This window comes from Heterodontus francisci, chromosome 1 (genome assembly GCF_036365525.1).
Source record: "Heterodontus francisci isolate sHetFra1 chromosome 1, sHetFra1.hap1, whole genome shotgun sequence".
NCBI classification, from domain to species: domain Eukaryota; kingdom Metazoa; phylum Chordata; class Chondrichthyes; order Heterodontiformes; family Heterodontidae; genus Heterodontus; species Heterodontus francisci.
In genome coordinates this window covers 77,147,750-77,173,917 of record NC_090371.1, presented here as the reverse complement: position 1 = coordinate 77,173,917, position 26,168 = coordinate 77,147,750, and the positions used below count along the sequence as shown (strand labels likewise).

The 26,168-nt window shown below is 43.3% G+C and overlaps 1 protein-coding gene across 3 annotated transcripts in view; it reads right to left on the bottom strand.

Moving 5' to 3' along the window:
• LOC137370107 (myosin-IIIb) overlaps positions 1 to 26,168 on the bottom strand; it is a 250,764-nt gene that overhangs the window by 36,908 nt on the left and 187,688 nt on the right. For 2 of the 3 annotated variants that reach the window (XM_068032267.1, XM_068032282.1), the window contains 4 exons: positions 18,788 to 18,953; positions 10,752 to 11,105; positions 7,480 to 7,605; positions 3,700 to 4,201 (listed from right to left, as the gene is read on the bottom strand). In XM_068032267.1, the coding sequence (XP_067888368.1) occupies positions 7,483 to 7,605; positions 10,752 to 11,105; positions 18,788 to 18,953 (643 nt within the window). In that variant the 3' untranslated portion in view covers positions 3,700 to 4,201; positions 7,480 to 7,482. Of the gene's footprint in view, positions 1 to 3,699; positions 4,202 to 7,479; positions 7,606 to 10,751; positions 11,106 to 18,787; positions 18,954 to 26,168 lie in introns of those variants that run through there. The other variant, XR_010975080.1, reaches the window with a different exon arrangement.

Here is a 26,168-nt window from a genome sequence, read left to right as displayed (position 1 = left end):
ACATTTTATTTATTTATTTTATTTACAGATACAGCACTGAAACAGGCCCTTCGGCCCACCGAGTCTGTGCCGACCAAGAACCACCCATTTATACTAACCCGACAGTAATCCCATATTCCCTACCACCTACCTACACTAGGGGCAATTTACAATAGCCAATTTACCTATCAACTGCAAGTCTTTGGCAGTGGGAGGAAACCGGAGCACCCGGCGAAAACCCACAGGGTCACAGGGAGAACTTGCAAACTCCGCACAGGCAGTACCTAGAATTGAACCCGGGTCCTTGGAGCTGTGGGCTGTGGTGCTAACCACTGCGCCGCCCCAGTTTTCATACAGCACTGTTGATTTATCAACTTTCAAGGATGCTAATCCCATTAATACTTCCTCTCTCCTTATGTTTATCACAGCCAATACTTCACACCCATCTTCCTTAATTACAATATCCACACTGTCCCCCTCTTTTGTGAAGACAGACGCAATGTATTCATTAAGAACAATACCAACATCTTCTGCTCCTACACATAGGTTACCTTTTTGGTCTTTTATGGGACCTACTCTCTCCTTAGTTATCCTCTTACTCTTCACATATTGACAAAACATCTTTGGGTTCACCTTGATTTTGCTTGCCAATATTCTTTCATGCCCTGTCTTAGCTTTCCTAATTTCCTTTTTAATTTCACCCCTCCACTTTCTATACTCCTCTCGGCTTTCTGTAGTATAGAGTTCTCTGTGTCGGACATAAGCTTTCCTTTTCTGCCTTATCTTACCCTCTAAGCTCCTTGACATCAATGAGGCTCTAAATTTGGCTGTTCCACCCTTTTTCTTTGAGGGAACATGTTTAGTTTGAATCCCTTGAGTCTCCCCTTTGAATGCCTCCCACTGTCCTGACAAGCTGTTTTCAATCCACTTTCACTAAATCACTCCTCAGTTTAGTAAAATTTTCCTTGCCCTAATTCAGAACTCTAACTCCTGTTCTATCCTTGTCCTTTTCCATAATTATATTAAAACTAGCTGAATTGTGATCACTACCACCAAAATTCTCTCCCACTGCCACTCTTTCCACCTGCCCAACTTCATTACCTAAAACCAAGTCCAGAACCACGCCCTCTCGTTGGACTTGCTACATACTGGCCAAAAAAGTTCTCCTGAATGTACCTCAAGAATTCTGCTCCCCAATTCCTTTCACACTAAAAGTATCCCAGTTAACACTGGGGTAGTTAAAATCCCCTACTATTACTGCCCTATTGTTCTTGCACTTCTCAGAGATTTGCTTACATATCTGCTGTTTCATCTTCCTCTGACTGTTTAGGGGTCTATAGTACACTCCCAGCAGTGTGATTTCCCCTTTTTTGTTCCTTACATCGATCCAAATGGCCTCATTTGATGAACCTTCCAACATATCATCCTATCTCACAGCTGTAATTGTTTATTTGGCCAAAATTGGCACTCGCCCTCCTTTCTTACCCACCCCCCCCCCCCCCCCCCCCCACTATCGCATCTGAAAACCCTGTAACCAGGAACATTGAGCTGCCATTCCTGTCCCCCCTTAAGCCATGTTTCTGTAATAGCTATGATATCATACTGCCATATTCTGGAACAGATAAAAACATGATATACCTGCTTCACTACCCGAAAAACATTTTAAGAACTGGTGATAAAAACCTAAAATGCAGGAAATATTCAGCAGGCCTGGCAGCATCTGTGGAGAGAGAAACAAAGTTAACGTTTCAGGTCTGTGACCTTTAGGGTGTAATGACAGTTCATCAACTTGAAACATTGGGCTGAATTTTGAGCCCTCCAGTGTTGGGGTTCATGGTGGGGGGACCCGGAAAATTATTTCAGGAGAGGCCCGCCATGACCCCCGACACTGAAAAGGCCCCGCCGCATTTTACCGGCGATGAGGAGGTCTCAGAGTGGCCCCCCGCATTTACCTAACTAAACTTACGCAAATACATGATAATTAACTTACCTTGATTGGGCGGCTGTCCCGCACCTTCCGATCCCAGTTTGTGGATTTTTTTTTTAGATTTAGAGATACAGCACTGAAACAGGCCCTTCGGCCCACCGAGTCTGTGCCGACCATTAACCACCCATTTATACTAATCCTACACTAATCCCATATTCCTCCCACATCCTCACCTGTCCCTATATTCCCCTACCACCTACCTATACTAGGGGCAATTTATAATGGCCAATTTACCTATCAACCTGCAAGTCTTTTGGCTGTGGGAGGAAACAGGAGCACCCAGAGGAAACCCACGCAGACACAGGGAGAACTTGCAAACTCCACACAGGCAGTACCCAGAATTGAACCCGGGTCGCTGGAGCTGTGAGGCTGCGGTGCTAACCACACAGCTGCCACTGGTGGGGAGGGGGGAAGGAGTGAAATTCTCAGATGTTGGGGGGGAGGAAGGGAGGAGGAAGCGGGAAAACCCTTTGGATTGGTGCGGGGATGGTGGGAAGGGGTTGAGGGTTAAAGTTATTAAAGGGCAAGGGGGAGGTGGGGGAGGTCACAATCTGAATCAAAGTTTTTTTGGGGGGGGGGGTGAGCTATTAATGATTCGATTATTCCTTGGGGGTGTGGGTGAGGGGAGTGCAGACGTTATGTAATGTTTAACTTAAATTTTTACCACTTAGTTCCCTTTAACAATTAAGATTTCTGTTAAGGGCTTGAAGCCCTTTAAAATTGGTGCCGGCACCTGCATGGTGGCAGATCGGCCTTTTCCTCTACATCATCGGGGATGGCCACTCCGCCCCTCCATTTAAATGAGCCCCCGCTTGAAAACTTGTGGGCGCTCAGCACATCCGCGCCTGAAGACTGCCGAGATCAGAGCTTGCCGCCAAGATTTGCAGCGCACTCATAAAATTCAGCCCATTGACTCTGTTTCTCGCTCCACAGATGCTGTTGGACCCAAGTATTTCCAGCATTTTCGGTTTTTATTTCAGATCTCCAGCATCTGCAGTATTTTGCTTTTGTATTAAGAACCAGTGACATTAATGAGATTAATAAAAACAAAAATTACAGGAAATACCAGGTCTGGCAGCATCTGTGGAGGGAAGCAAAGTTAACATTTCAGGTCTATGACCTATCATCAGAACTGAATATTTCTAGCATTTTCTGTTTTGATTTCAGATTTCCAGCATCTGCATTATTTTGCTTTTACCGTTAGTGAGGTTCCTCAGCAGTTTAAAAAAATGCTTGTAACGGAAGCTGGAGGAACAACAACTCATTGAGCACTTTACAGCCTTCCAGTCTCAGCGTTGAGTTCAACTGTTTCAGATCAGAACCAATACTGGACATTGTATCAGACAGCAGGTGCTGGTAATGATTCTGCTGTTGTCATTTCCACATCAAGATCCATCTTTTGTTTCTTCACTTGTTCCATTTTCATCCCATTTTGTATTGCATTATCATCCCTTTTGTTATTTAATCTGTCCTGCCTTCCAGCCTATCACAGATCTTTCCCTTTTGTTGTCTACTTCTTTCCTACCTCTGTATTTACTTAAAACCTGTTACAGTTCTGATGAAAGGTCACAGATCTGAAAAGTTAACTCTTTATAGTTCATATTTCAGATTTCCAGCATCTGCTGTGTAACCTCCCAGTTAACTATGAAGGAAAATGACTCTCAACAGTGTGGCAATGAATCTCAAACAAGCTTTTGATACTAACATTTTGTAAACTTTAATTGTTGTACAAATATCTCTGCATACACATTTAAGAACAGATCAATAGTGTCCAAAAACACTATTTACATCGCATGTTTGGAGTGAAAATATAAACACTTCTTAGTAATAAACAGCTTTTTGCAGATTGACAGTTCTTTGTAATGTGACAACACTATTACAAAACAGAATTGTGCAAAATAGTCGTTGGAGACCGTGCTATATATATACATATACACACCCAGTACAAACAGGTACAGATAGACTTAGTATCTTGTTTCATGTAATTATTTTTTACTAGAAATCTCCCAAACATTTTCAAGCCTTAGACTGTTACTGCACGTATTTTATTTGAATCCATCTTCAATGAAGCATTTCACTCTTTTCTCTTTGTAAGAGGGATGCTCCATGCTGGATGTTCCACTCATCGTGACATGCTCATTAGAGAAATAGAAAGAATCCTTTCTGCAGCAGTAAACATGTCAAAAGTATCATTTCTCTTCAGCCACATGTGTTCATATACTCCCAATCTTCAACCTGAAAGACAATTGTGCAAATTGCAAAATTCCAGAAATTCTACACCCGTTGTGCCAACTCCACTAGTCTGTTCCATTCGAACCCAAGAGAAATCAGTGGCTTCTTTTTGCAGCTCAGTGACAGTACAAATCTCTAGGGCAAAAATCTACTCCATAAGGCACAAAGTAGATGCCACTGCGATTATAAATGTTATGATTGACAACTCTGCATGTATGTAAAATCAATAAATAATGTCAGCAAGAGTTAAATTATACATCTGGAGAGGAAATAAAATACCCTCAGATAATGCATCAGATGCAATTAGAAACTGAAGATCACTTTTGGGTTTGTAGGGTTTTTGGCATTTCATTTTCGCCCACAATATATGGAGAATTGAAAATGAGCTTTTATTATTGTTGGAATATTAACAACCACAAGCAACTGGTCACACTTCACAGCAACAATGCCAGTTTCCCTAAATTACAGCAAAATACTGCGGATGCTGGAAATCTGAAATAAAAACAAGAAATGCTGGAACCACTCAGCAGGTCTGGCAGCATCTGTGAAAAGAGAAGCAGAGTTAACGTTTCGGGTCAGTGATCCTTCACCCAAATGACTGTTTACTGAAGCGGACACAATCCCCGGCACTTTTCATCTGTACTGGACATTGAACAGGCTGACTCTGACTCGCTGTGATATTCACTGTCGCACATTCCAATCAGTTCTTCAGCAAATTGTGACATAAATTTGCCACTGGTGGATCGGGAAGCACAACAGTTTAATTTATGGTGTTTGTCAACAATATTGTCGTTAGTGAATTCCGGGCTATAGTGTAATGTACCCACTACAACTACTGGAATTTTCTCCTTGACAGAAATCAGATCTCAAAAATGTAAACATTTTGAAAAGTGTCTTTCTGCCAAAAAGCTTTATTTCATAAAGCTATTATTTTTCAAATGACTATCAATAGTGTAGTTGATGCCTCATCCTCTGATTTACTCATTATTAACTTAGAGGGAGAGAGGACAGAACAATATGGAACTCACTCCTTCTTTGTATCTAGGACCTCTTTTACTCATCATACTACCCTACCCTCTTTCCCTTGCCCCACCATGAAAACTTCCCTCCATATACATCAACATTCTTGATAATACACATATCTAGTGCACATAACCTCTATTCCTCTCAGTGCAATGCGTTACTGGCAAGAATTCTACATGGCAGTTGAGGCCCAGCCCGCCGGCAAAAATAGTCAGGGTGAGCCTGCCTCCACTGGGCCTGGAAGCCACGCAGTGATTTTGCTTGGCCCAGGCCCTTAATTGGCCTCAGGTGGGATTTACGCCCCTCTGAGGCAGGAATCTCCATGAGATGCTGGCCATTCAAACAGTGCCACTGTTGGGACTGCACCCAGTGTGAAGAGCAAGAGGGGCGTCAGCCTCCAAAAAGGTGAGTGGGGTTTCGGGCCTTGCCGGGGACGTTGGCTGGGCCCCAGCGAGGGGGCTGGGGTTCGTTCAGGAGGTCAGGGGGAGGTACTCCAACGGGGCGGCTCTCTGTGGTGTCTATGATTGATTTTACATACATGCAGAGTTGTCAATAAATAATGTCGGTAAGAGTTAAATTATACATCCGGAGAAGAAAAAAACATACCCTCAGATAATGCATCAGATGCAATGAGAAACTGAAGGTAACTGCATTCACTTTTGGGTTTGTATGGTTTTTGACATTTCAGAATTGTGATTTAATGCCCAAAATATATGGAGATGTGAAAAATGAGCTTTCATCATTGTTGGAATATTAACAACCACAAGCAACTGGTCATACTTCACAGCAACAATGCCAGTTTCCCTAAATGACTATTTACTGAAGCGGACACAATCCCCCGGCACTTTGCATCTGTACTAGACATTGACCAGGCTGCCTCTGACTCGCTGTGATATCCCACCCCAGGCCCGCAAGGAGGCTGCCTGGTATTACCGGGCTTCCTCCTCAGGTGAAGTTCCGAGCTGCAGCTGGTAAAATACCAGCAGCAGAGGGAGGAGGCCCTTAAGTGGCAATTAATTGGCCACTTAAAGGCCTCAATTAGCCTGGGGTGGGCAGGCTGTTTCCAACCTCTCCCACTGCTGGTAAATGGCAGCATGGGCATGTAGGCAACAGAAACAGCACCACCCACCTCCAGCCCACTCCCGGGGTGGGGCCTAAAATTCCAGCCACTGTCTCCATCTCCTCCATATCTTTTGTTGCAGCAGTGGAAATCTTGTGTTATCTTCTTCTTCAAAAAACACAGGTTCTACATGGGTTAATTTTAATGGATGTAAAATCAAGGGGGTGGAAGTCAACTTGTTCATATGCATTTCTATCACAAAGCTCTGCATTAGGATTGTTGGATGTGAAAATTTACCATATCCCTCTCAAGACATGGTAGTATGTGAGCTCGGCTTACCACTGATAGTTTTATTTTAGTCTTTCTTCATCTATCGATATTTTTGACTTCACCATCTCCTGTGATTTCGAGTGACATTCTTATAGCTGCCTGCCTTTTTTTGTGGAAGTACTTGTTCCTTCTTTAGCAACTCTGATCACTATGTACAGACCTATCACTGTAAGACCTGAATGCTGCTCCCAAGTCTGGTGATGTTATCACCCTTTTTTACTCTTGTAACCAGTAAAAGAATAAGCTGATAGGAAAACCTCCTGTAACCTCACCAGCTCCACTGTGATCTTTCTTGCCTCCTTTGTTTTTTATCAATAGATCTAGTCACATGATCCCACTCTCCCAGCAGGAAAGCAGCATTCAAAGGGAACCTGGGTCACAGAAGGGGCTATAACAGTGCACGCTATACAACTGTAGCTCCCACCTAACATTAAGTATCTTCCTCTGGATTGTCCTAACCTGCAAATAAGCTATGGCATTTGTTTTCCTTCTTCTTACATTCTCCCTGTTGAAATCATAGCTCAACGCAGTCTACTATTGCAAATTGATTCTTTAACAGGAAAAGACAACATGATGAAACAACTTACTTCCATCAGTATAATCACTCAGTGATACAGTGCATCATTCAAGACCATCCCACTACAGTATTCCTTCAAGTTTTTTTTCCTTACCGCCTATTGTGAAATGTGGGTAAGATTGAATCAGTTATGAGTTGATCATGAGGCCATTGGTAATGAAGAATGGATGTGCATGTCAAATGTAAAACGGCTCAATAGCATGTACATTATTTTGTTGCTCTTACATCCTATAACCTGAACGTCAGCACATTAATAGCATAATACATGTCTCCAATCTTTATCTTACAAACCATTTATTTCTTATTGTAGTGTTCCGATCCAAGTAATTGATGTCTGTGACGCTCCTTAAACTGCTTTGGAGGGAGATCTGGCACAACTTCCTCTCCACTGTTAGGGCTGTGAAATGCAAGCTGTTTCTGTAAAGACAAAACATTTACTATTAACCAAAGGCCAAACTTCAAACATTCAATTATTAGTTATATTTTTGAAATTAGCTTCAAATGTACTCAAGAAGAATGCCCCATCAGAATAGTTTAAAAGTAACTCAACTAATTAAAAGAAATGGGGTTAATATTGACATATTCTTGAGTTTCCCCCTCATCTCCTACAGGAACTGATACCTTGCTCAATGGCCAGTTTTATCCATGAGTCTAGAGACTTAAGAGTCTGTGGGCTATTCAACAATAGGAGAAAATACATTCAAGAAGATACTCTTAAAATATTTTAGAAGAAATTGCAAGTACTGATATAATAAGCCCTGTGGTACGGAAAAACTGGATCACATACACACTAGTGAGCTCGAAACAACACAGGGGAGGGGAGGCAGTAATGTCACTGGACTAGTAATCCAGAAGCCCAGGCTAAAGCCTTGGGGACATGGGTTCGAATCCTACCACAGCAGATGGTGAAATTTAAATTCAATTAATAAAAAAAAACTCTGGAATTAAAAAGCTAGTCCAACGGCGACCATGAAACCATTGTCGATTGTTGTCAAAACCCATCTGGTTCACTAATGTCCTTTAGGGGAGGAAATCTGCTGTCCTTACCAGGTCTGGCCTACATGTTACTCCAGACCCACAGCAATGTGGTTGACTCTTAAATGGTCTAATAAGCTACTCAGTTTCTCAAGAGCATTTAGGGATGGGCAATGAATGCTGGCCTTGCCAGTGATGCTCACATCCCTTGAACAAATAAAAAGGGGAGAAAATCATTTGTGTAGCATGTTTCTAGCTTAAGCTCTGCCAAATTAGGCGGGTCCCAAAAAAAGCATGTCAGAGAAATTCTGTGTGTGAATCTCAGTAAACTGGCTTATAGAGTCATAGAGAGATACAGCACCGAAACAGGCCCTTTGGCCCACCGAGTCCTCGCCGACCATGAACCACCCATTTATACTAATCCTACATTAATCCTATTTTTCCCTCTCACATCCCCACCTTTCCTCAATTCTCCTACCACCTACCTACACTAGGGGCAATTTATTTATCAACCTGCAAGTCTTTGGCATGTGGGAGGAAACCGGAGCACCCCGAGGAAACGCATGCGGTCACAGGAAGAACTTGCAAACTCCACACAGGCAGTACCCAGAACCGAACCCGGGTCGCTGGAGCTGTGAGGCTGCGGTGCTAGCCAAAGCGCCGCCCTTAGAATCCCTTAAACATGGCAACAGTGTTTGTGTGTGCATGCCAGACACTTGGCTGACCAAAATAAATGACCAGAATCTGTACAAATTGGTACCATGTTAAAGTTCACCATGTTGATAGCTAAAACAACTGATGTAGAAAACAAATCAAACAAGTTAACCTTAACTACTTGTAACCATTTCATACATAAAAAGGGTTCTTGCAAGAGTTTTTTTCCAAGTTAATAAAATTCCCTTTATATTGATTTGGGTTTATGGTCATACACAGTACGTCCAACTAATTTCAGTTTTACCATGCATTGCTTAGAACAATTTCAGAAGATCTCCTTTCTTTCCTAGGTGTTGGAACATCAGTTTGTATTTATATAGCACCTTTAATGTAATAAAATGTCCCAAGGTGCTTCACAGAAGCATTATAAAAAATATGACACCGAGCCACATAAGGAGATATTAGGAAATATGGCCAAAAGCTTGGTCAAAGAGGTAGGTTTTAAGGAGTGTCTGAAAGGAGGAAAGTGAGATAGAGAAGCAAAAAGGTTTACGGAGGAAATTCCAGAGTTTAGGGGCTAGACAGCTGAAGGCATGGCCACCAATTGTGCAGTGATTAAAACCAGGGATGCTCAAGAGGCTGGAATTAGGGGAGTGCAGATATCTTGGAGGGTTGTAGCGCTGGAGGAGATTACAGAGATCGGGGGAGGCCAGGCCTTGGAGGGATTTGAAAACAAGGATGAATTTTTTTTGAAAACAGAGGCATTGTTTAACTGGGAGCCAGTATAGCAAGCACAAGGGTGATAGGTGAATGGCATTTGGTGCAAGTTAGGACATGGGCAGCAGAGTTTTGGATATTGTCAAGTTAATGGAGGGTAGAATGTGGGAGGCTAGCCAGGAATGCGTTAGAATAATCAAGTCTGGAGGTAACAAATGCAAGGATGAGGGTTTCAACAGCAGATTAGCTGAGGCAGGGGCAGAGAGGGGCGATGTTACGTAGATGGAAGCAGGCGGTCTTAGTAACAGCACGGATATGTGGTTGAAAGCTCATCTCAATGTCAAATATGTTCCATAAATAACATATGAATATTTGGACAGATAATCTGTGTTTCATCATGTTGGTTGAGCTCGGAATGTTAGCCCAGACAGCAATAAAACTCCTGGGTTCTTCTTCAAGTTGTGCCACAGGATTCTTTTAAGTGCACATGGGCTGGCAGATGAAACCTCAGTTTATGGAACAATATTGTGAAGAGTCTGGTTCAGCCTCAGACAGTTGCCAGGTTGAGGGATGGAATCGGTGTCAAGGGAGCAGAGTTTGTAGTGGGGACCAAAGACAGTGGTTTCAGTGTTCCCAATATTTAATAGGAGGAAATTACTGCTCATCCAATACTGGATGTCAGATAAACAGTGACAATTTAGTGACAATGGAGAGGTCGAGAAGGGTGGCGATGAGGTAGAAGTGGGCGGCTGTGTACATGTGGAAACTGATGTGCTTTTGGATGATGTCGCTGAGGGACAGCATGTAGCTGAGAAATAGGAGGGGCCAAAGGTAGATCGTTGGGGGACACCAAAAGTAATTGTGTGGGAATATGAAGAGAATCCATTGACTACGATTCTCTGGCTATGATCAGATAGATAACAATGGAACCAAATTCCTTTTGAAATTTAGCCAGTCAAAATGGAAGAAAACTCTCTACTTTTACTCTCCATTTCTAGTAATACTAAAATCCTGTGATACTCATTAAATTAAGTAAAGAGATCCAAGGTGATAAATACAAAGCATTTCCTAGAATTCTGACAGTGCATCAACACTGTCAAAGTTAACGGACATGTTGTGATAATCAGTTTACATTCTGAATTCAATGTATTACTGAAGTGAGATTTCAAAATCCAATTTGCTAGTTCGCATGAAGCAAGAACAGCAGATATACATACCGCATGAACTTGCTGAATCTCCCTCATTGCTAAGCGTATTGATGGGTACAGTCTTGGGAATGTGCGTTTGCTTCCTTGATGCTCATCCTCAATCCAGTTCTCTGAATTTATTGCAGTTGCTTCTGATGAAGCAGAAGACTGAAGCTTTCTGTCTGTGATCTTTCTCATGACTGGTGGTACTTGAGACTGCATTGACAACTGTGACTCAGGTGCTACAAAAAGCTTCGACAACTCATTGTGCACTCGATCATGACTTGAGAAGCCAGCCATAGAATTGAAACTTGAGCTTTTTTGTGGGTTGATTTTCACCGAAAAGTTTCTGAGTTCTTCATAATCTGTCTCATTGTCACATTTCTAGAAGGAAAAATATATTGTGTTACTACACAATCTTTAAAACACAAAAAAGGCAATCTAATTTAAAATAATGGTACACATGTCATAGATGTTGGAATGTATTTTACGTGTCTGTTAGTAGTATCTTCACCGATGAATCTAAAGGTTGGGGGATTAAGTCCCATTGAGAGTTCTGAGCACATAATCCAGGCTGACTTTTCAATGCACTACTTAGGGAGTGCTGTATTGTCAGAGATGCCACCTTTTGCACAACTTGCTAAACTGAGATTTTATCTGCCAGCCCATGTGCACTTAAAAGAATCCCGAGGCACAACTTGTAGAAGAACCCAAGAGTTTTATTGCTGTCTGCGATAACATTTCGAGCTCAACCAACATGATGAAACACAGATCATCTGTCCAAATATTCATTTGTTATTGATGGAAATTTGCTGATAATAAAGCACATGGGGTCCTGGGCTTTAGAAATAGAGGCATGGAGTACCAATGTCAGGAAGTTCTGCTAAACCTATATAAAACACAATTTTAGCCCCAGCTGACATATTGTGCCCAGTACCGGGCACCACACATAGAAACATAGAAAAATAGGAGGAGTAGGCCATTCGGCCCTTCGAGCCTGCACCGCCATTCAATACGATCATGACTGATCATCCAAACGCAGCACCCTGTTCCTGCTTTCTCCCCGTATCCCTTGATTCCTTTAGCCCGAAGAACTATATCTAACTCTTTCTTGAATATATTTAATGATTTGGCCTCAACTACTTTCTGTGGTAGAGAATTCCACAGGTTCACCACTCTCTGGGTGAAGAAATCCCTCCTCATCTCAATCCCCTTATCCTTAAACTGTGACCCCTGGTCCTGGATTCCCCCACCCCATTGGGAATATCTTTCCTGCATCTAGTCTGTCCAGTCCTGTTAGAATTTTGTAGGTTTCTATGAGATCCCCTCTCATTCTTCTAAACTCTAGCGAATACAAGCCTAATCGACCCAATCTCTCTTCATACGTCAGTCCTGCCATCCCAGGAATCACTCTGGTGAACCTTTGCTGCACTCCCTCCATAGCAAGAAGATCCTTCCTCAGATAAGGAGACCAAAACTGCACACAATACTCCAGATGTGGTTTCACCAAGGCCTTGTATAATTGCAGCAAGACATCCTTGCTCCTGTACTCGAATCCTCTTGCTATGAAGGCCAACATACCATTTGCCTTCTTAACTGCCTGCTGCACCTGCATGCTTATTTTCAGCGACTGGTGCACAAAAACACTCAGGTCTCGCTGCACATCCCCCTTTCCCTATCTATCGCCGTTCAGATAATAATCTGCCTTTCTGTTTTTGCCACCAAAGTGGATAACCTCACATTCATCCACATTATACTGCATCTGCCATGTATTTGCCCACTCACTCAACCTCTCCAAATCACACTGGAGCTTCTCTGCATCCTCCTCACAGCTCACACTCCCCCCAGCTTTGTATCATATGCAAACTTGGATATATTACATTTAATTCCCTCATCTATATCATCATTAATATATATTGTGACTAGCTGGGGTCCTAGCACTGATCCCTGCGGTACCCCACTAGTCACTGCCTGCCACTCGGAAAAAGGCCTGTTTACTTTGTCTCCTGTCTGCCAACCAGTTCTCTATCCATGTCAGTACCTTACCCCCAATCCCATATGCTTTAATTTTGCCAGCTAATCTCTTATGTAGGACCTTATCAAAAGCCTTCTGAAAGTCCAAATACACCACATCCACTGGTTCTCCCTTATCTATTCTATTAGTTACATCCTCAAAAAATTCCAGTAGACTTGTCAAGCATGATTTCCCTTTCGTAAATCCATGCTGACTTTGCCTGATCCTGTCATTGTTTTCCAAGTGCTCTGCTATTATATCTTTTAGAATGGACTCTAGTATTTTCCCCACGACTGATGTCAGACTAACTGGTCTATAATTCCCTGTTTTCACTCTACCTCCTTTTTTAAATAGTGGGGTTACATTAGCTACCCTCCAATCTGTTGGAACTGTTCCAGAAACTATAGAATTTTGAAAAATGATCAGCAATGCATCTACTATTTCTAGGGCCACTTCCTTAAGTACTCTGGGATGTAGATGATCAGGCCCTGGGGATTTATCGGCCTTCAATCCCATCAATTTCCCCATCACCATTTCTCTACTAATACTGATGTCATACAGTTCCTCCTTCTCACTGGACCCTATGTTCCCAAACATTTCTGGGAGGTAATTTGTGTCCTCCTTTGTGAAGACATAACCAAAGTATGTATTTAATTGATCATGTACCCCATTATAAATTCCCCATTTCTGACTGTAAAGGGACCCAGATTTGTCTTCACTAATCTTTTTCACTTCACATCAAGAAGCTTTTCCAGTCAGTTTTTATGTTCTCCGCAAGCTTGCTCTCATACTCTATTTTCCCCTTCTTAATCAATGTCTTTGTCCTCCTTTGCTGAATTCTAAACTGCTCCCAATCCTCAGGTTTGCTGCTTGTTCTGGCCATTTTATATTTCTCCTCCTTGGATCTAATCCTATCCCTAATTTCTTTTGTAAGCCACTGTTGAGCCACTATTCCTGTTTTATTTTTGCGCCAGACAGGAATGAACAATTGTTGTAATTCATCCATGCGTTCTTTAAATGCTAGCCATTGCCTATCTACTGTCAACCCTTTAAGTAACGTTCCCCAATCTATCATAGCCAACTCGCGCCTCATACCTTCATAGTTTCCTTTATTTAGATTCAGAACCCTCGTGTCGGAATCAACTCTCTCACTCTCCATCTTAATGAAGAATTCTATCATGTTATGTTCGCTCTTCCCCACGGGACCCCGCACAAGATTGTTAACTAATCCTTTCTCATTACACAATACCCTGTCTAGGAAAGCCTGTTCCCTTGTTGGTTCCTCAACGTACTGGTCCAAAAAACCATCAAGTACAGACTCCAGGAGTTCCTCCTCCACAGTATTATTGCTAATTTGGTTTGCCCAATCTACATGTAGATCAAAGTCACCCATAATTATAGTTGCACCCTTATTACATGCGTCTCTAATTTCCTGTTTAATGCCATCCTCTACATCACCTCTGCTGTTTGGGGGTCGATATACAACCCCCACCAACGTTTTCTGCCCCTTGGTGTTTCTTAGCTCCACCCATACAGATTCCACATCGGGATTCTCTGAGCTAATATCCTTCCTCACTATTGTATTGATTTCCTCTTTTACTAACAATGCTACTCCACCTTCTTTCCTTTTTTGCCTGTCCTTCCTAAATATTGAATGCCCCTGGATGTTCAGTTCCCATCCTTGGCAGCCATGTCTCTGTAATCACAACTATATCGTATCCATTTACATAAATTTGCGCAGTTAATTTGCCTACCTTATTGCGAATACTCCGTGCATTGAGACACAATGCCTTTAGGCTTATCTTTTTAACATCCTTAGTCATCCTAGAATAATTTCACACTATGGCCCGATTTGTTTCTTGCCCTTTATTTCTATGTCTTCCACTTTTGTCTTTTTTGTTTCCTGTCTTTCGTTTCTATCCTGGTTTCCTCCTCAGTCTCCCCACTTAGGTTCCCCATTCAGGTTCCCACCCCCCTGCCATTCTAGTTTAAATCCTCCCCAACAGCACTAGCAAACACCCCCGCGAGGACTTCAGTTCCGGTCCTGCCTTGGTGTAACACGTCCCGCTTGTACAGGTCCCAGCTTACCAGAACCAGTCCCAGTGTCCCAGGAATCTAAATCCCTCCCTCCTGCATCATTTCTCCAGCCGTGCATTCATCTGGTCTATTCTCCTGTTCCTATACTCACTAACACGTGGCACAGGAAGTAATCCTGAGATTACTATCTTTGAGGTCCTGCTTTTAATTTAGCTCCTAACTCCTTAAATTCATCTTGCAGGACCTCATCCCTTTATCTATCCATGTCATTGGTACCGACATGTAACACGACCACTGGCTGTTCACCCTCCTCCTTCAGAAGACATCCTTGACCCTAGCACCAGGGAAGCAACATACCATCCTGGAGTCTCGTTTGCGGCCACAGAAATGCCTGTCTGTTCCCCTTACAATTGAATCACTTATCACTATGGCTTTCGCAGTCTTTTCTCTCCTGCTGTGCAGCAAAGCCATCCATGGTTCCACGAACTTGGCTGTTGCTGCTTTCCCCTGGGAGGTCATCCCCCCCAACAGTATCCAAAGCGGTATATCTGTTTGAGAGGGGGATGGCCACAGGGGACTCCTGCACTACCTGCTTGCGCCTACTACTCCGCCTGGTGGTCACCCATCCCTTTTCTGCCTGTGCAGCCATTACCTGCAGTGTGACCACCTCGCTAAATGTGCTATCCATGGCGCTCTCAGCATCGCGGGTACGCCACAGTGAATCCACCCGCAGCTCCAGCTCCGTAATGTGGGCAGCCAGCAGCTGCAGATTGATACACTTCCCGCATACATGGCCGTCAGGGATACTGGATACTGATTTCCCACATAGCACAGGAGGAGCATATCATGGGGCTGAGCTCTCCTGCCATGACTTACCTTTAGGTTAATAAGTTACTCCCTTTAAAAAATACTAATTACACTAGGGGCCTTGTTCTCCTCCAAATACTACCCACTACAATCTAAAGTCCTTAATAAGTGACACCAATATAAAAAAAAACACACTTTAGCAGTACTAACCTGATCACTTAAAGTAGGTTTAAAAAAAGAACTTTCCCCTGATTTTTTTAAAGCTATTTACAGACACTAACAGCTGCTACTCACCAACCAATCACCTTGCAGCTTTCCTGTGATGTCACTGTTGACTTTTTTCCATACCCGATTGCTCTCCGCTCCCGAAAGGTAACCTCACATTTTTCCACATTATATTCCATCTGCCAGGTTCTTGCCCACTCACTAAGTCTTTCAAAATTGCCTTGAATCAGCTTTGCATCTTCCTCACAACACACATTCCCACCTAGTTTTGTGTCATCTGCGAACTTGGAAATATTATATTTGGTTCCCACATCCAAATCGTTGATATATATTGTGAACAGCAGGGTCCCAAGCACTGATCCCTGCGGTACCCCACTGGTCACAGCCTATCAACACGAGAATGAGCCATTTATTCCTACTCTCTGTTTTCTGGAGGATGTGGAAGGACAAAGGCAGCAGATGCATGGGAATACCACCACCTGCAAGTTCCCCTCCAAGCCACACACCATCTTGACTTGGAACTAAATCGCCATTCCTTCATTATCACTGGATCAAAATGCTGGAACTCCCTTCCTAACAGTACTGTGGGTGTATCTACACCACATGGACTGGAGCGGTCCAGGAAGGCAGCTCACCACCACCTTCTCAAGGGCACTGTCCTTACCAGTGATGCTCACATTCCAAAACAAATCAAAAAAAATACAGTAAAATCAAGAGAAACTGCTTCTAGTGTCTGAAGGGTCAGTGGTGACCAGTGCGCAAAGGTGACTGGTAAATGGCCAAAGGCGACATGGCAAATAACTTTTTACACAATGATAGTTATGAATTGGAATACACTGCCTGATAGGGTAGTGGATACAGATAGAAAGAGAGACTTACATTTATTTAGCACTTTTCACGGCCACTGGCCGTCTCTAAGTACTTTACAACCAATTAAGTACTTTTGAAGTGTAGCCACTGCTGTAAGTTAGCAAGTACAGCAGCCAATTTTGCACACAACAAATTCCCACAAACAGCAATGTGTTAATGACCAGATAGTCTGTTTTTTGTAATGTTGATTGAAGGATAAATATTGGTCAGGGCACTGGGGTAATTCCCCTGCTCTTCTCCAAAATAATGCCATGGGATCAGGCAGATGGGCCCTCGTCTTGAAAGGGAATTGGATAAATACTGGAAGGAGAAGAAAATGCAGGGATATGGGGGAAGAATGCTGAAGTGGGACTGACTGGATTGCTCTTCAAAACAGCCATTGCAGGCTCGAAGAGCCAAAATGGTCTCCTTCCATGCTGTACTATTCTATGATAAAGCACTTCAGGACATTCTGACCATACGATAAGGTGTTTACATTTGCAAGTTCTTTCTTTCTCTGAAGATTATTAGTTTGAATTTTCTTACTATTTGCTGTAGTTGTAAAACCCTGGACTCGAAGTTTCGAAATGAAAATTCCAACTGTGCCTGACATTCAAACTAATTACTGTTAAAGGCCGAGTTGTGCCTGTTCTTGTTCAATTTGCTTGATGAAATACTTCATTGTTGTGAAGCGTCCAATATTAGAGAGGAACAAAATACTAAGCAGGACCCTTTGTGAACCACAAAAAATATAGTTGACCTACTGCTGCATTTTCTCATTTTTGTAATGTCCCCATTTTCTTCTCTGGGCACTATGAACAAGTCAGCTCAGCAGACCCGACAAGTAAATAAAAAATCTAATTAACTTCAGACTATACTAAAAAGAGGGAAATATAATCACTAATTTTTGGGTATTGTAGCAGTGTGACAAATTCTTTGAAGGAAGCACATATTTACTTGTTACCCCATGTGAAACTATTCTGCCTTTCTAGCTATTAGGTTTGTAAAAGCTTTGACAATGGCTTGGTTTTAATTGGATAGGTTACAATAGCCTTCCAGTACCCTGCACAAGTTTCAATTCTTCATATGTTCACCATACAATTGTCAACAGTGGGGAGGAGAATCATAACTGAGTTGGACGCTGTCCGCATCCAGAAAACATACACACATTCCTGTGTGCGCATCCCATTCTTTCCTCACTTTCTCTGACCCAGTCTCCTCCATTTTCCTGGCCTTTTCCATATCCCTACCTCTGCTATCATTTACCTTCTCCCCACCAATTTCCCCATGCCATTTCGTGTCTCTTCTCTATTTTCCCTTGTCCACATTGGCTCCCTAGTCTCACAAGCACAGCAATTTTTTTTAAATACAATGAGTCTGTTTCCTTGCTTAATGCCAGGACAGTAGTGAAGAAAAGATGATGTCTGCGTATTGAAAAGGCTTGGCGATGAAGGCACGATCATGAAGACGGGCAGGAACAGTAGAGGACAGTTGCGAAGGGGGAAAATGGAAGAGGTGGCAAGAACCAGGTGCACAGCTTCAAAAAATAATCTACAAATATGACAAAAATTATAAGCTTAAAAAATTCTGAAAGCCCAAAAATCTTTAATAATGTAGTAAAAAGAGAAATAGTCATCAGAGCGCAACTAGTTATTTGGGCCAAAATTATTACATGAAAAAGCATGTTTTATTCCTAAATGTCCTTGGGTTTTGCACATGGACTAAGCAACACACACACACAAGGAAGAATTTTAAGTATTACATACCAGTACAGGAAGGCTTGTTAAATGGAACTAAACATTTACTGGTTATTAGAAGTAATGCTCCATAAAATCATCAAACTTGTGAAAAGTTGCTATGTACTGATTTTCAGTACCAACCTCATTATAGAAGTATCGTATCGATAACTATACTAGACAAGAAAACAACGTGAATTAAGAATTCACATGGAATTTGGTGACACGGGGAGAATCATGAGGGAGTTAGTGTTACAGCTATTTACTTCTAAATAGGAAGTTTCTTAATGCAAAAAAAAAAGATCTGAGCCAGACTACCTTCTGGCACCACATGCATATTATAAAACGGCTCAAGACAACTGGGGGAATAAGCCTTAAAGAATGCAAAAACTACTTACCTGCCCACAAGGTGTAGTAAGGACTTCCATGAATGGCTCAATTCCAACAGTTTTGTAATACTCCACTAAGTCTGGCAGCGATGGGTGGGCCCTATCTTCACCCAGTATCACATACTTCCCATTTGGCTGCATTTCAATCATGTAGTGTCTGCACCGATCTACACCTCTGGGGAATAAAAATGTTAATAATAAACAAATGAGTGTATCGGATCATCCTCTGCCATTTCCGCCACCTCCAGCGTGATGCCACTACCAAACTCATCTTCCCCTCCCTTCCCCTGTCAGCATTCCGGAGGGATCGTTCCCTCAGCGACACCCTGGTCCACTCCATGACCCCCACCACCTTGTCCCCTTCCCATGGCACCTTCCACTGCAATCACAGGAGGTGTAACACCTGCCCACTTACCTTCTCTCTCCTCACTACCCCAGGCCCCAAACACTGCTTTCAGGTGAAGCAGTGATTTACTTGTACTTCTTTCAATGTAGTATACTGTATTCGCTGCTCACAATGTGGTCTCCTCTACATTGGGGAGACCAAACGCAGACTGGGTGACTGCTTTGCGGAACATCCCCGCTCAGTCCACAAGCAGGACCCTGAGCTTCCGGTTGCTTGCCATTTCAACATTCCCCCCTGCTCTCATGCTCACATCTCTATCCTGGGATTGCTGCAGTGTTCTAGTGAACATCAATGCAAGCTCGAGGAACAGCATCTCATTTACCGATTAGGCACACTACAGCCTGCCGGACTGAACATTGACTTCAATAATTTCAGAGCATGACTGGTTCCCCATTTTACTTATATTTTTAGTTTTTTTTTTACATTTTTTTTTTGGATGTTTATTTTATTTCATCTCAGTTTGTTCATTTTGCTTACCCACTGTTTATTTTCCATATTTGTACTTGCAGCTGTTCAATCTTCAGTCCGTTAACACCCTATCTGTACTAATGCTTTGTCTGTCAACACACCGTTAACATATTGTTTGCCTTTGCTCCATGACCTTCTGGCCAGCTAATCTGTGGCCTTGTCCAATCTACACCTTCTCCTTTGTTATCTCTTGCCCCACCCCCACTTTACTTGCTTATAACCTTTGACATTTCTAATATTTGCCTGTTCCGAAGAAGGATCACTGACCCGAAACGTTAACTCTGCTTCTCTCCCCACAGATGCTGCCAGACCAGCTGAGTATTTCCAGCATTTCTTGTTTTTATTTATATTAAATAAGTGATTACACTTGAATAGCCTGGCTTTTAATTTAATTATCCAACCAGACAATTGGATTTTTACTTCTTGTATTTTCACTGAATTGGGAATCTGAATCAAATTTACTATGAAGTTAAAGTAGTAACGAGGTTAAAACCAGATTTTTAATTACATGCATGCAGCTTTACCACTAAGAAAAGTGGATAGACAGCATGGAGAAGTCATTGGCCCCAAACTATGACTATGTTGGGATACACATAACATGCACCATACCTCTGTGAAAACACTGCAGTCTCCTAAATGGATGGGTAGCATTTATATCTATTTTAACGGAGACCAATTTAACATAACTGCTTATCAATCATAGTAAATGTCCGACTCCTAAAGGTACTTCAATGGAGCCTTTTCTCCCCCTCTGAGAAGTTGTTAACTAACTGGGAATTGGTTCAATCTGAAACTGTGTTCTTTGAAATACAGTCCACTACTAACCACGATTTTTAAAAATTCATTCCGGGATGTGAGTGGCACTGGCAAGTATTTCTTGCCCATTCCTAAATACCCTCGAGAAGCTGGTGGTGTGTTGCCTTCTTCAATACAATGGAGTGGCTCGCTAGGTCATTTCAGAGGGCAGTTAAGAGTCAACCACATTGCTGTGGGCCTGCAGTCACATGTAGGCCAGACCAGGTAAGAAAGACAGATTCCTTCCTTGGCCCAGTAACATAACCATTATTGTTAACACATCTGTTCCCAACAATTTTGTACAAATGAGCTGGGGGAGTAAATTTTACAAATGCACACTTCAACTAGCTTCGAATGCTGGGAGTTAATTGTGAGAAATCACAAAAATGACCTGATTATCTGACCACTGCAAGCGATGTGTTATTGCTCAGACATCAGCCTTTTTCATTGCCTCTAGGATTTATTGTGTAAAATTCGAGCATTTGGACAACAAGTACACCATATCACGTAGATGTTGAATCTGTGGCAGTTGTTGCAATATGTCACACATGCCCTATCCATTATGGTTCAATATCTAGATGTACAAAGTTCCTTTCAGGGGAGGGGATCGGAAGATGGTTCTGGCAGAGGCCCACCACACAGCCTGATGACGGGAGGGCCTGGCCCGATCCTCTCGGCAGTCCATGGCAGCACCCCCCCCAACACCGCTGGGCGAAGGGACCTACATTTAAATATGTAAATTATTAAAATAAATACATTAACATAAATTTACCTCCAAACTTCCGGGACCGCAGCGATCTTTAATGCAGCGGCTGGCACTCCTGTGCCTTCACTTCCCTGTCTGGGGAAAGCAGGTGTGACACTGGTGGGGAGGGGGGCGTGGGGGGAGTTAAGAATTTTAGTACAGGGGATGGAGGGGGAAGAGAACAGGGTCAAATAAAGGTAATGAGTGTAGAGGATGAGGGGATGGTGGGAAAGGGTGAACTTTAAACTTTGTCAAGTCTGGGGATGGAAGGAAGGTCACATTCAAAGGTCAGTGTTTTTGGGGGAGAAGGGCAAATACTTAATGTAATTGATATTGGGGGGATGGGAAAGGGATCTTATAATTTTATTTGCTCCTTTAACAATTCAAATTGATCAGAAGGGCTGGCTGCACTTTAAAAATGGCCACATCGGACAGCCCACCCCTCCACATGATTTAGGGGTTTGGGGTGGGCCGACCCTGCTATTTAAATGAACCGCTGCGTGAGAGATCGTGGTGGCTCTGCAGCGTATGGCCTGCATGTGCGAGCCGCCATTTTTTTTGCCTGCTGCCAATAGCGGCAGCGGGCTCTTAAAATCCAACCCGTAGACACCGTATCTAGAATTGCCTCCTTTAACCCCACTGTCTCTTCACCTCCTGTACCTCTGAGACTACCTTTAAAATCCACTTCTTTGAACAATCTTTTGGTGACCCCCTCCCAAAACCTCTCTCTTTGAATCAGCACCCAATTTTTTTAGTTACATTCCTGTGACTACTTTGGGATGCTTTTCTCCAATAAAGGTGCCATGATAAACAAAGAAAAGAAAGACTTGCATTTATATAGCACTTTTCACAACCAAAGGGCATTTCAAAGTGCTTTACAGTCAATGAAGTACTTTTGAAGTGTAGTCACTGTCGTAACGTAGGAAACGTGACAGCCAATTTGCACACAACAAACTCCCACAAACGTGATAATGACCAGATAATTTGATTTTGTAATGTTTAGTGAGAGATAAATATCGGCCAGGACACCGGGGAAACTTACTACTTCGAAATAGTGCCATGGGATCTTTTACAAGCAGGAAGACGGGACCTCAGTTTAACATCTCATCCGAAAGACGGCACCTCCGACAATGCAGTACTGCCTTGGGGGGGTGGAAGGGGGTCAGCCATGATTTTTGTGCTCAAGCCCGGGAGTGGGACTTGAACCCAAACCTTGTGACTCAGAGCCAAGAGTGCCATGAACTGACAATTTTTTAAACTCATTAATGGGATGTGGGCATCACTGGCCAGGCCAGCATTTATTACCCATCCCCAATTGCCCTTGAGAAGGTGATGGTGAGCTGCCTTCTTGAACTGCTGCAGTCCATTTGGGGTAGGTATACCCACAGTGCTGTTAGGAAGGGAGTTCCAGGATTTTAACCCAGTGACAGTGAAGGAACGGTGATATAGTTCCAGGTCAGGATGGTGTGTGACTTGGAGGGGAACTTAGAGGTGGTGGTGTTCCCATGCATTTGCTGTCCTTGTCCTTCTAGTTGGTAGAGGTCGTGGGTTTGGAAGGTGCTGTCTACGGAGCCTTGGTGCATTACTACAGTGCATCTTGTAGATGGTACACACTGTTGCCACTGTGCGTCAGTGGTAGAGGGAGTAAATGTTGAAGGTAGTGGATGGAGTGCCAATCAAGCAGGCTACTTTGTCCTGGATGGTGTCGAGCTTTTTGAGTGTTGTTGAAGCTGCACCCATCCAGGCAAGTGGAGAGTATTCCATCACATTCCTGCCTGGTACCTTGTAGATGGTGGACAGGCTTTGGGGAGTCAGGTGGTGAGTTACTTGCTGCAGGATTCCTAGCCTCTGACCGACTCTTGTTGCCACGGTATTTATATGACTGCTCCAGTTCAGTTTCAGGTCAATGGTAACCCCCATGATGTTGATAGTGGGTGCATTCAGCAATGGTAATGCCATTGAATGCCATGGGGAGATTGTAGGATTCTCTCTTTTTGGAGATGGTCATTGCTTGGTACTTGTGTGGCGTGAATGTTACTTGCCACTTATCAGCCGAACCCTGAATGTTGTCCAGGTCTTTCTGCATTTCTACACGGGCTGCTTCAGTATCTGAGGTGTCGTGAATGGTGGTGAACATTGTGCAATCATCAGCGAACATCCCCACTTCTGATGTTATGACGGAAGGAAGGCCATTGATGAAGAAGCTGAAGATAGTTGGGCCTAGCACACTCCTGCAGTGATGTCCTGGGACTGAGATGATTGACCTCCAACAACTACAATCCTCTTCCTTTGTGCTAGGTATGATTCCAACCAGTGGAGAATTTTCCCGCTGATTCCCACTGACTCCAGTTTTGCTCGGGTTCCTTGATGCCATACTCAGTCAAATGCTGCCTTGATGTCAAGGGCAGTCACTCTCACCTCACTTTTTGAGTTCAGCTCTTTTGTCCATGTTTGAACCAAGGCTGTAATGAGGTCAGGAGGTGAGTGGCCCTGAAACCCAAACTGAGCATCAGCAAGCAGGTTATTGTTGAGTAAGTGCCACTTGACAGCACTGTTGACGACCCCTTCCATCACTTTGCTGATGAGCGAGAGCAGACTGATGGGGCGGTAACTGGCTGGGTTGGATTTGTCCAGTTTTTTATGCACAGGACATACCCGGGCAATTTTCCACATTGTTGGGTAGATGTCAGTATTATAGCTGTACCAGTGAACATCAACGCAAGCTCGAGGAACAGCATCTCATCTACCGATTAGGCACACTACAGCCTGCCGGACTGAACATTGAGTTCAATAATTTCAGAGCATGACAGCCCCCCATTTTACTTTCATTTTTAGTGATTTTTTTTTCTTTCTTTTTACATTCTTTTTTACATTTTTTACAATCTTTTTTTTTGCATTTATTTCATTTCATCTTAGTTTGTTCAGTTTGCTTACTCACTGTTTTTTTCAGGTTTGCACTTGCTGTGTATTAACACCTAATCTGTACTAATGCTTTGTCTTTCAACACACCATTAACATATTGTTTGCCTTTGCTCCGTGACTTTTTGGTCAGCTATGCAGCCTGGTCCAATCTAGACCTCCTTTGTTACCTCTTGCCCCACCCCCACCCCCACCTCACTTGCTTATAACCTGTGACTTTTCTAATATTTGTCAGTTCCGAAGAAGGGTCACTGACCCGAAACGTTAACTCTGCTTCTCTTTCCACAGATGCTGCCAGACCTGCTGAGTGGTTCCAGCATTTCTTGTTTTTATTTCAGATTTCCAGCATCCGCAGTATTTTGCTTTTATTATAGCTGTACTGGAACAAGTTGGCAATGGGTGTGGCTAGTTATGGAGCACAAGTCTTCAGTACTATTGCTGAAATGTTGTCAGGGCCCATAGCCTTTGCAGCATCCAGCAGCTTCAGCTGTTTCTTGATATAACATGGAGTGAACTGAATTGGCGGAATACTGGCATCTGTGATGCTGGGGACCTCTGGAGGAGGCTGAGATGGATCATCCACTTGGCACTTCTGGCTAAAGATGGTTGCAAATGCTTGTGTCTTGTCTTTTGCACTGTGTGCTGGGCTCCCCCATCATTGAGGATGGGGATATTTGTGAAGTCTCCACCTCCTGTTAATTGTTTAATTGTCCACCACCATTCACGACTGGATGTGGCAGGATTGCAAAGCTTAGATCTGATCCGTTGGTTATGGGATTGCTTAGCCCTGCCTATTGCATGCTGCTTCCACTGTTTGGCATACAAGTAGTCCTGTGTTGTAGCTTCACCAGGTTGATATCTCATTTTGCGGTATGCCTGGTGCTGCTCCTGGCATACCCTCTTGCACTCCTCATTGAACCAGATTGTACAAGAGAGAGAGGAGTTTTGATGGATCAAATTGCTCTCTCCCATCTCTAACAGCTTGGAATGATTGGGCTATATTTTGTTCAGTCAGTACTATTACCTGTTTTCTCAACTTAAAGGAATTACCATGAATTTTTAACTAAGAGGATGAATAGGCCAGAGAATCATAGAGTCATTACGGCACAGAGGATGAAATTCGACCCGAGTCCATGCCAACTCTCTGTAGAGGAACTGCTCAAATCCATTTCACATAGGTGTGGGCAGATTGCAGACTTTAGGGTTTGTAATTCTACATTATACTAGCAACTTGTTTAAAAGTAAGGTTAAGCTATGACAGGGCAACTTGGCCGAGTGGAATGTGCTTCCTGTGGTATGTGGAAAGTCATGGATGCTTCAAGTGGCCTTGATGAACACGTCCACAGGAAGTGTCACCAGCTGCAGAAACTTGAGCTCTGGGTTTTGGAACTCTAGTGGCGGCTGGAGTCACTGTGGTGCATCCATGAGGCTGAGGACTACATGGATAGCACGTTTCGGGAGCTGGTCACACCGCAGGTTAGGAATGTGCAACCACCAGAAAGTCTAGGAGGACCAGGCAGGTAGTGCAGGAATCCTCTGAGTCTATCTTGCTCATGAACCGGTTTTCCATTTTGGACACTGGTGAGGGCGATGGTTCCTCAGAGGTGTGTAGCAACAGCCAAGTTCGGAGCACCAAGGGTGGCTCAGCTGCACGGGTGGGAAGGAAGAAGAGTGGAAGAGAAATAGTGGTAAGGGATTCGATAGTTAAGGGAACAGACAGGCATTTCTGTGGCTGTAGACATGACTCCAGGATGGTATGTTGCCTCGATGGTGCCAGGGTCAAGGATGTCACAGAGTGGCTGCAGGAAGTTAAGTGGGAGGGTGAACAGTCAGAGGTCGTGGTTCACATTGGTACCGACGACATAAGTAGAAAGAGTGATGAGGTCCTGAAAGCAAATTTTAGGCAGCTAGGTAGGTCATTAAAAAGCAGGACTTCCGAGGTGGTAATCTCCAGATTACACCCAGTGCCACGCGCTAGCGAGCATAGAAACAGGCGGTTAGAGCAGATGAATGTGTTGCTGGAGAGATGGCGCAAGAGGGAGGGCTTCAGTTCCTGG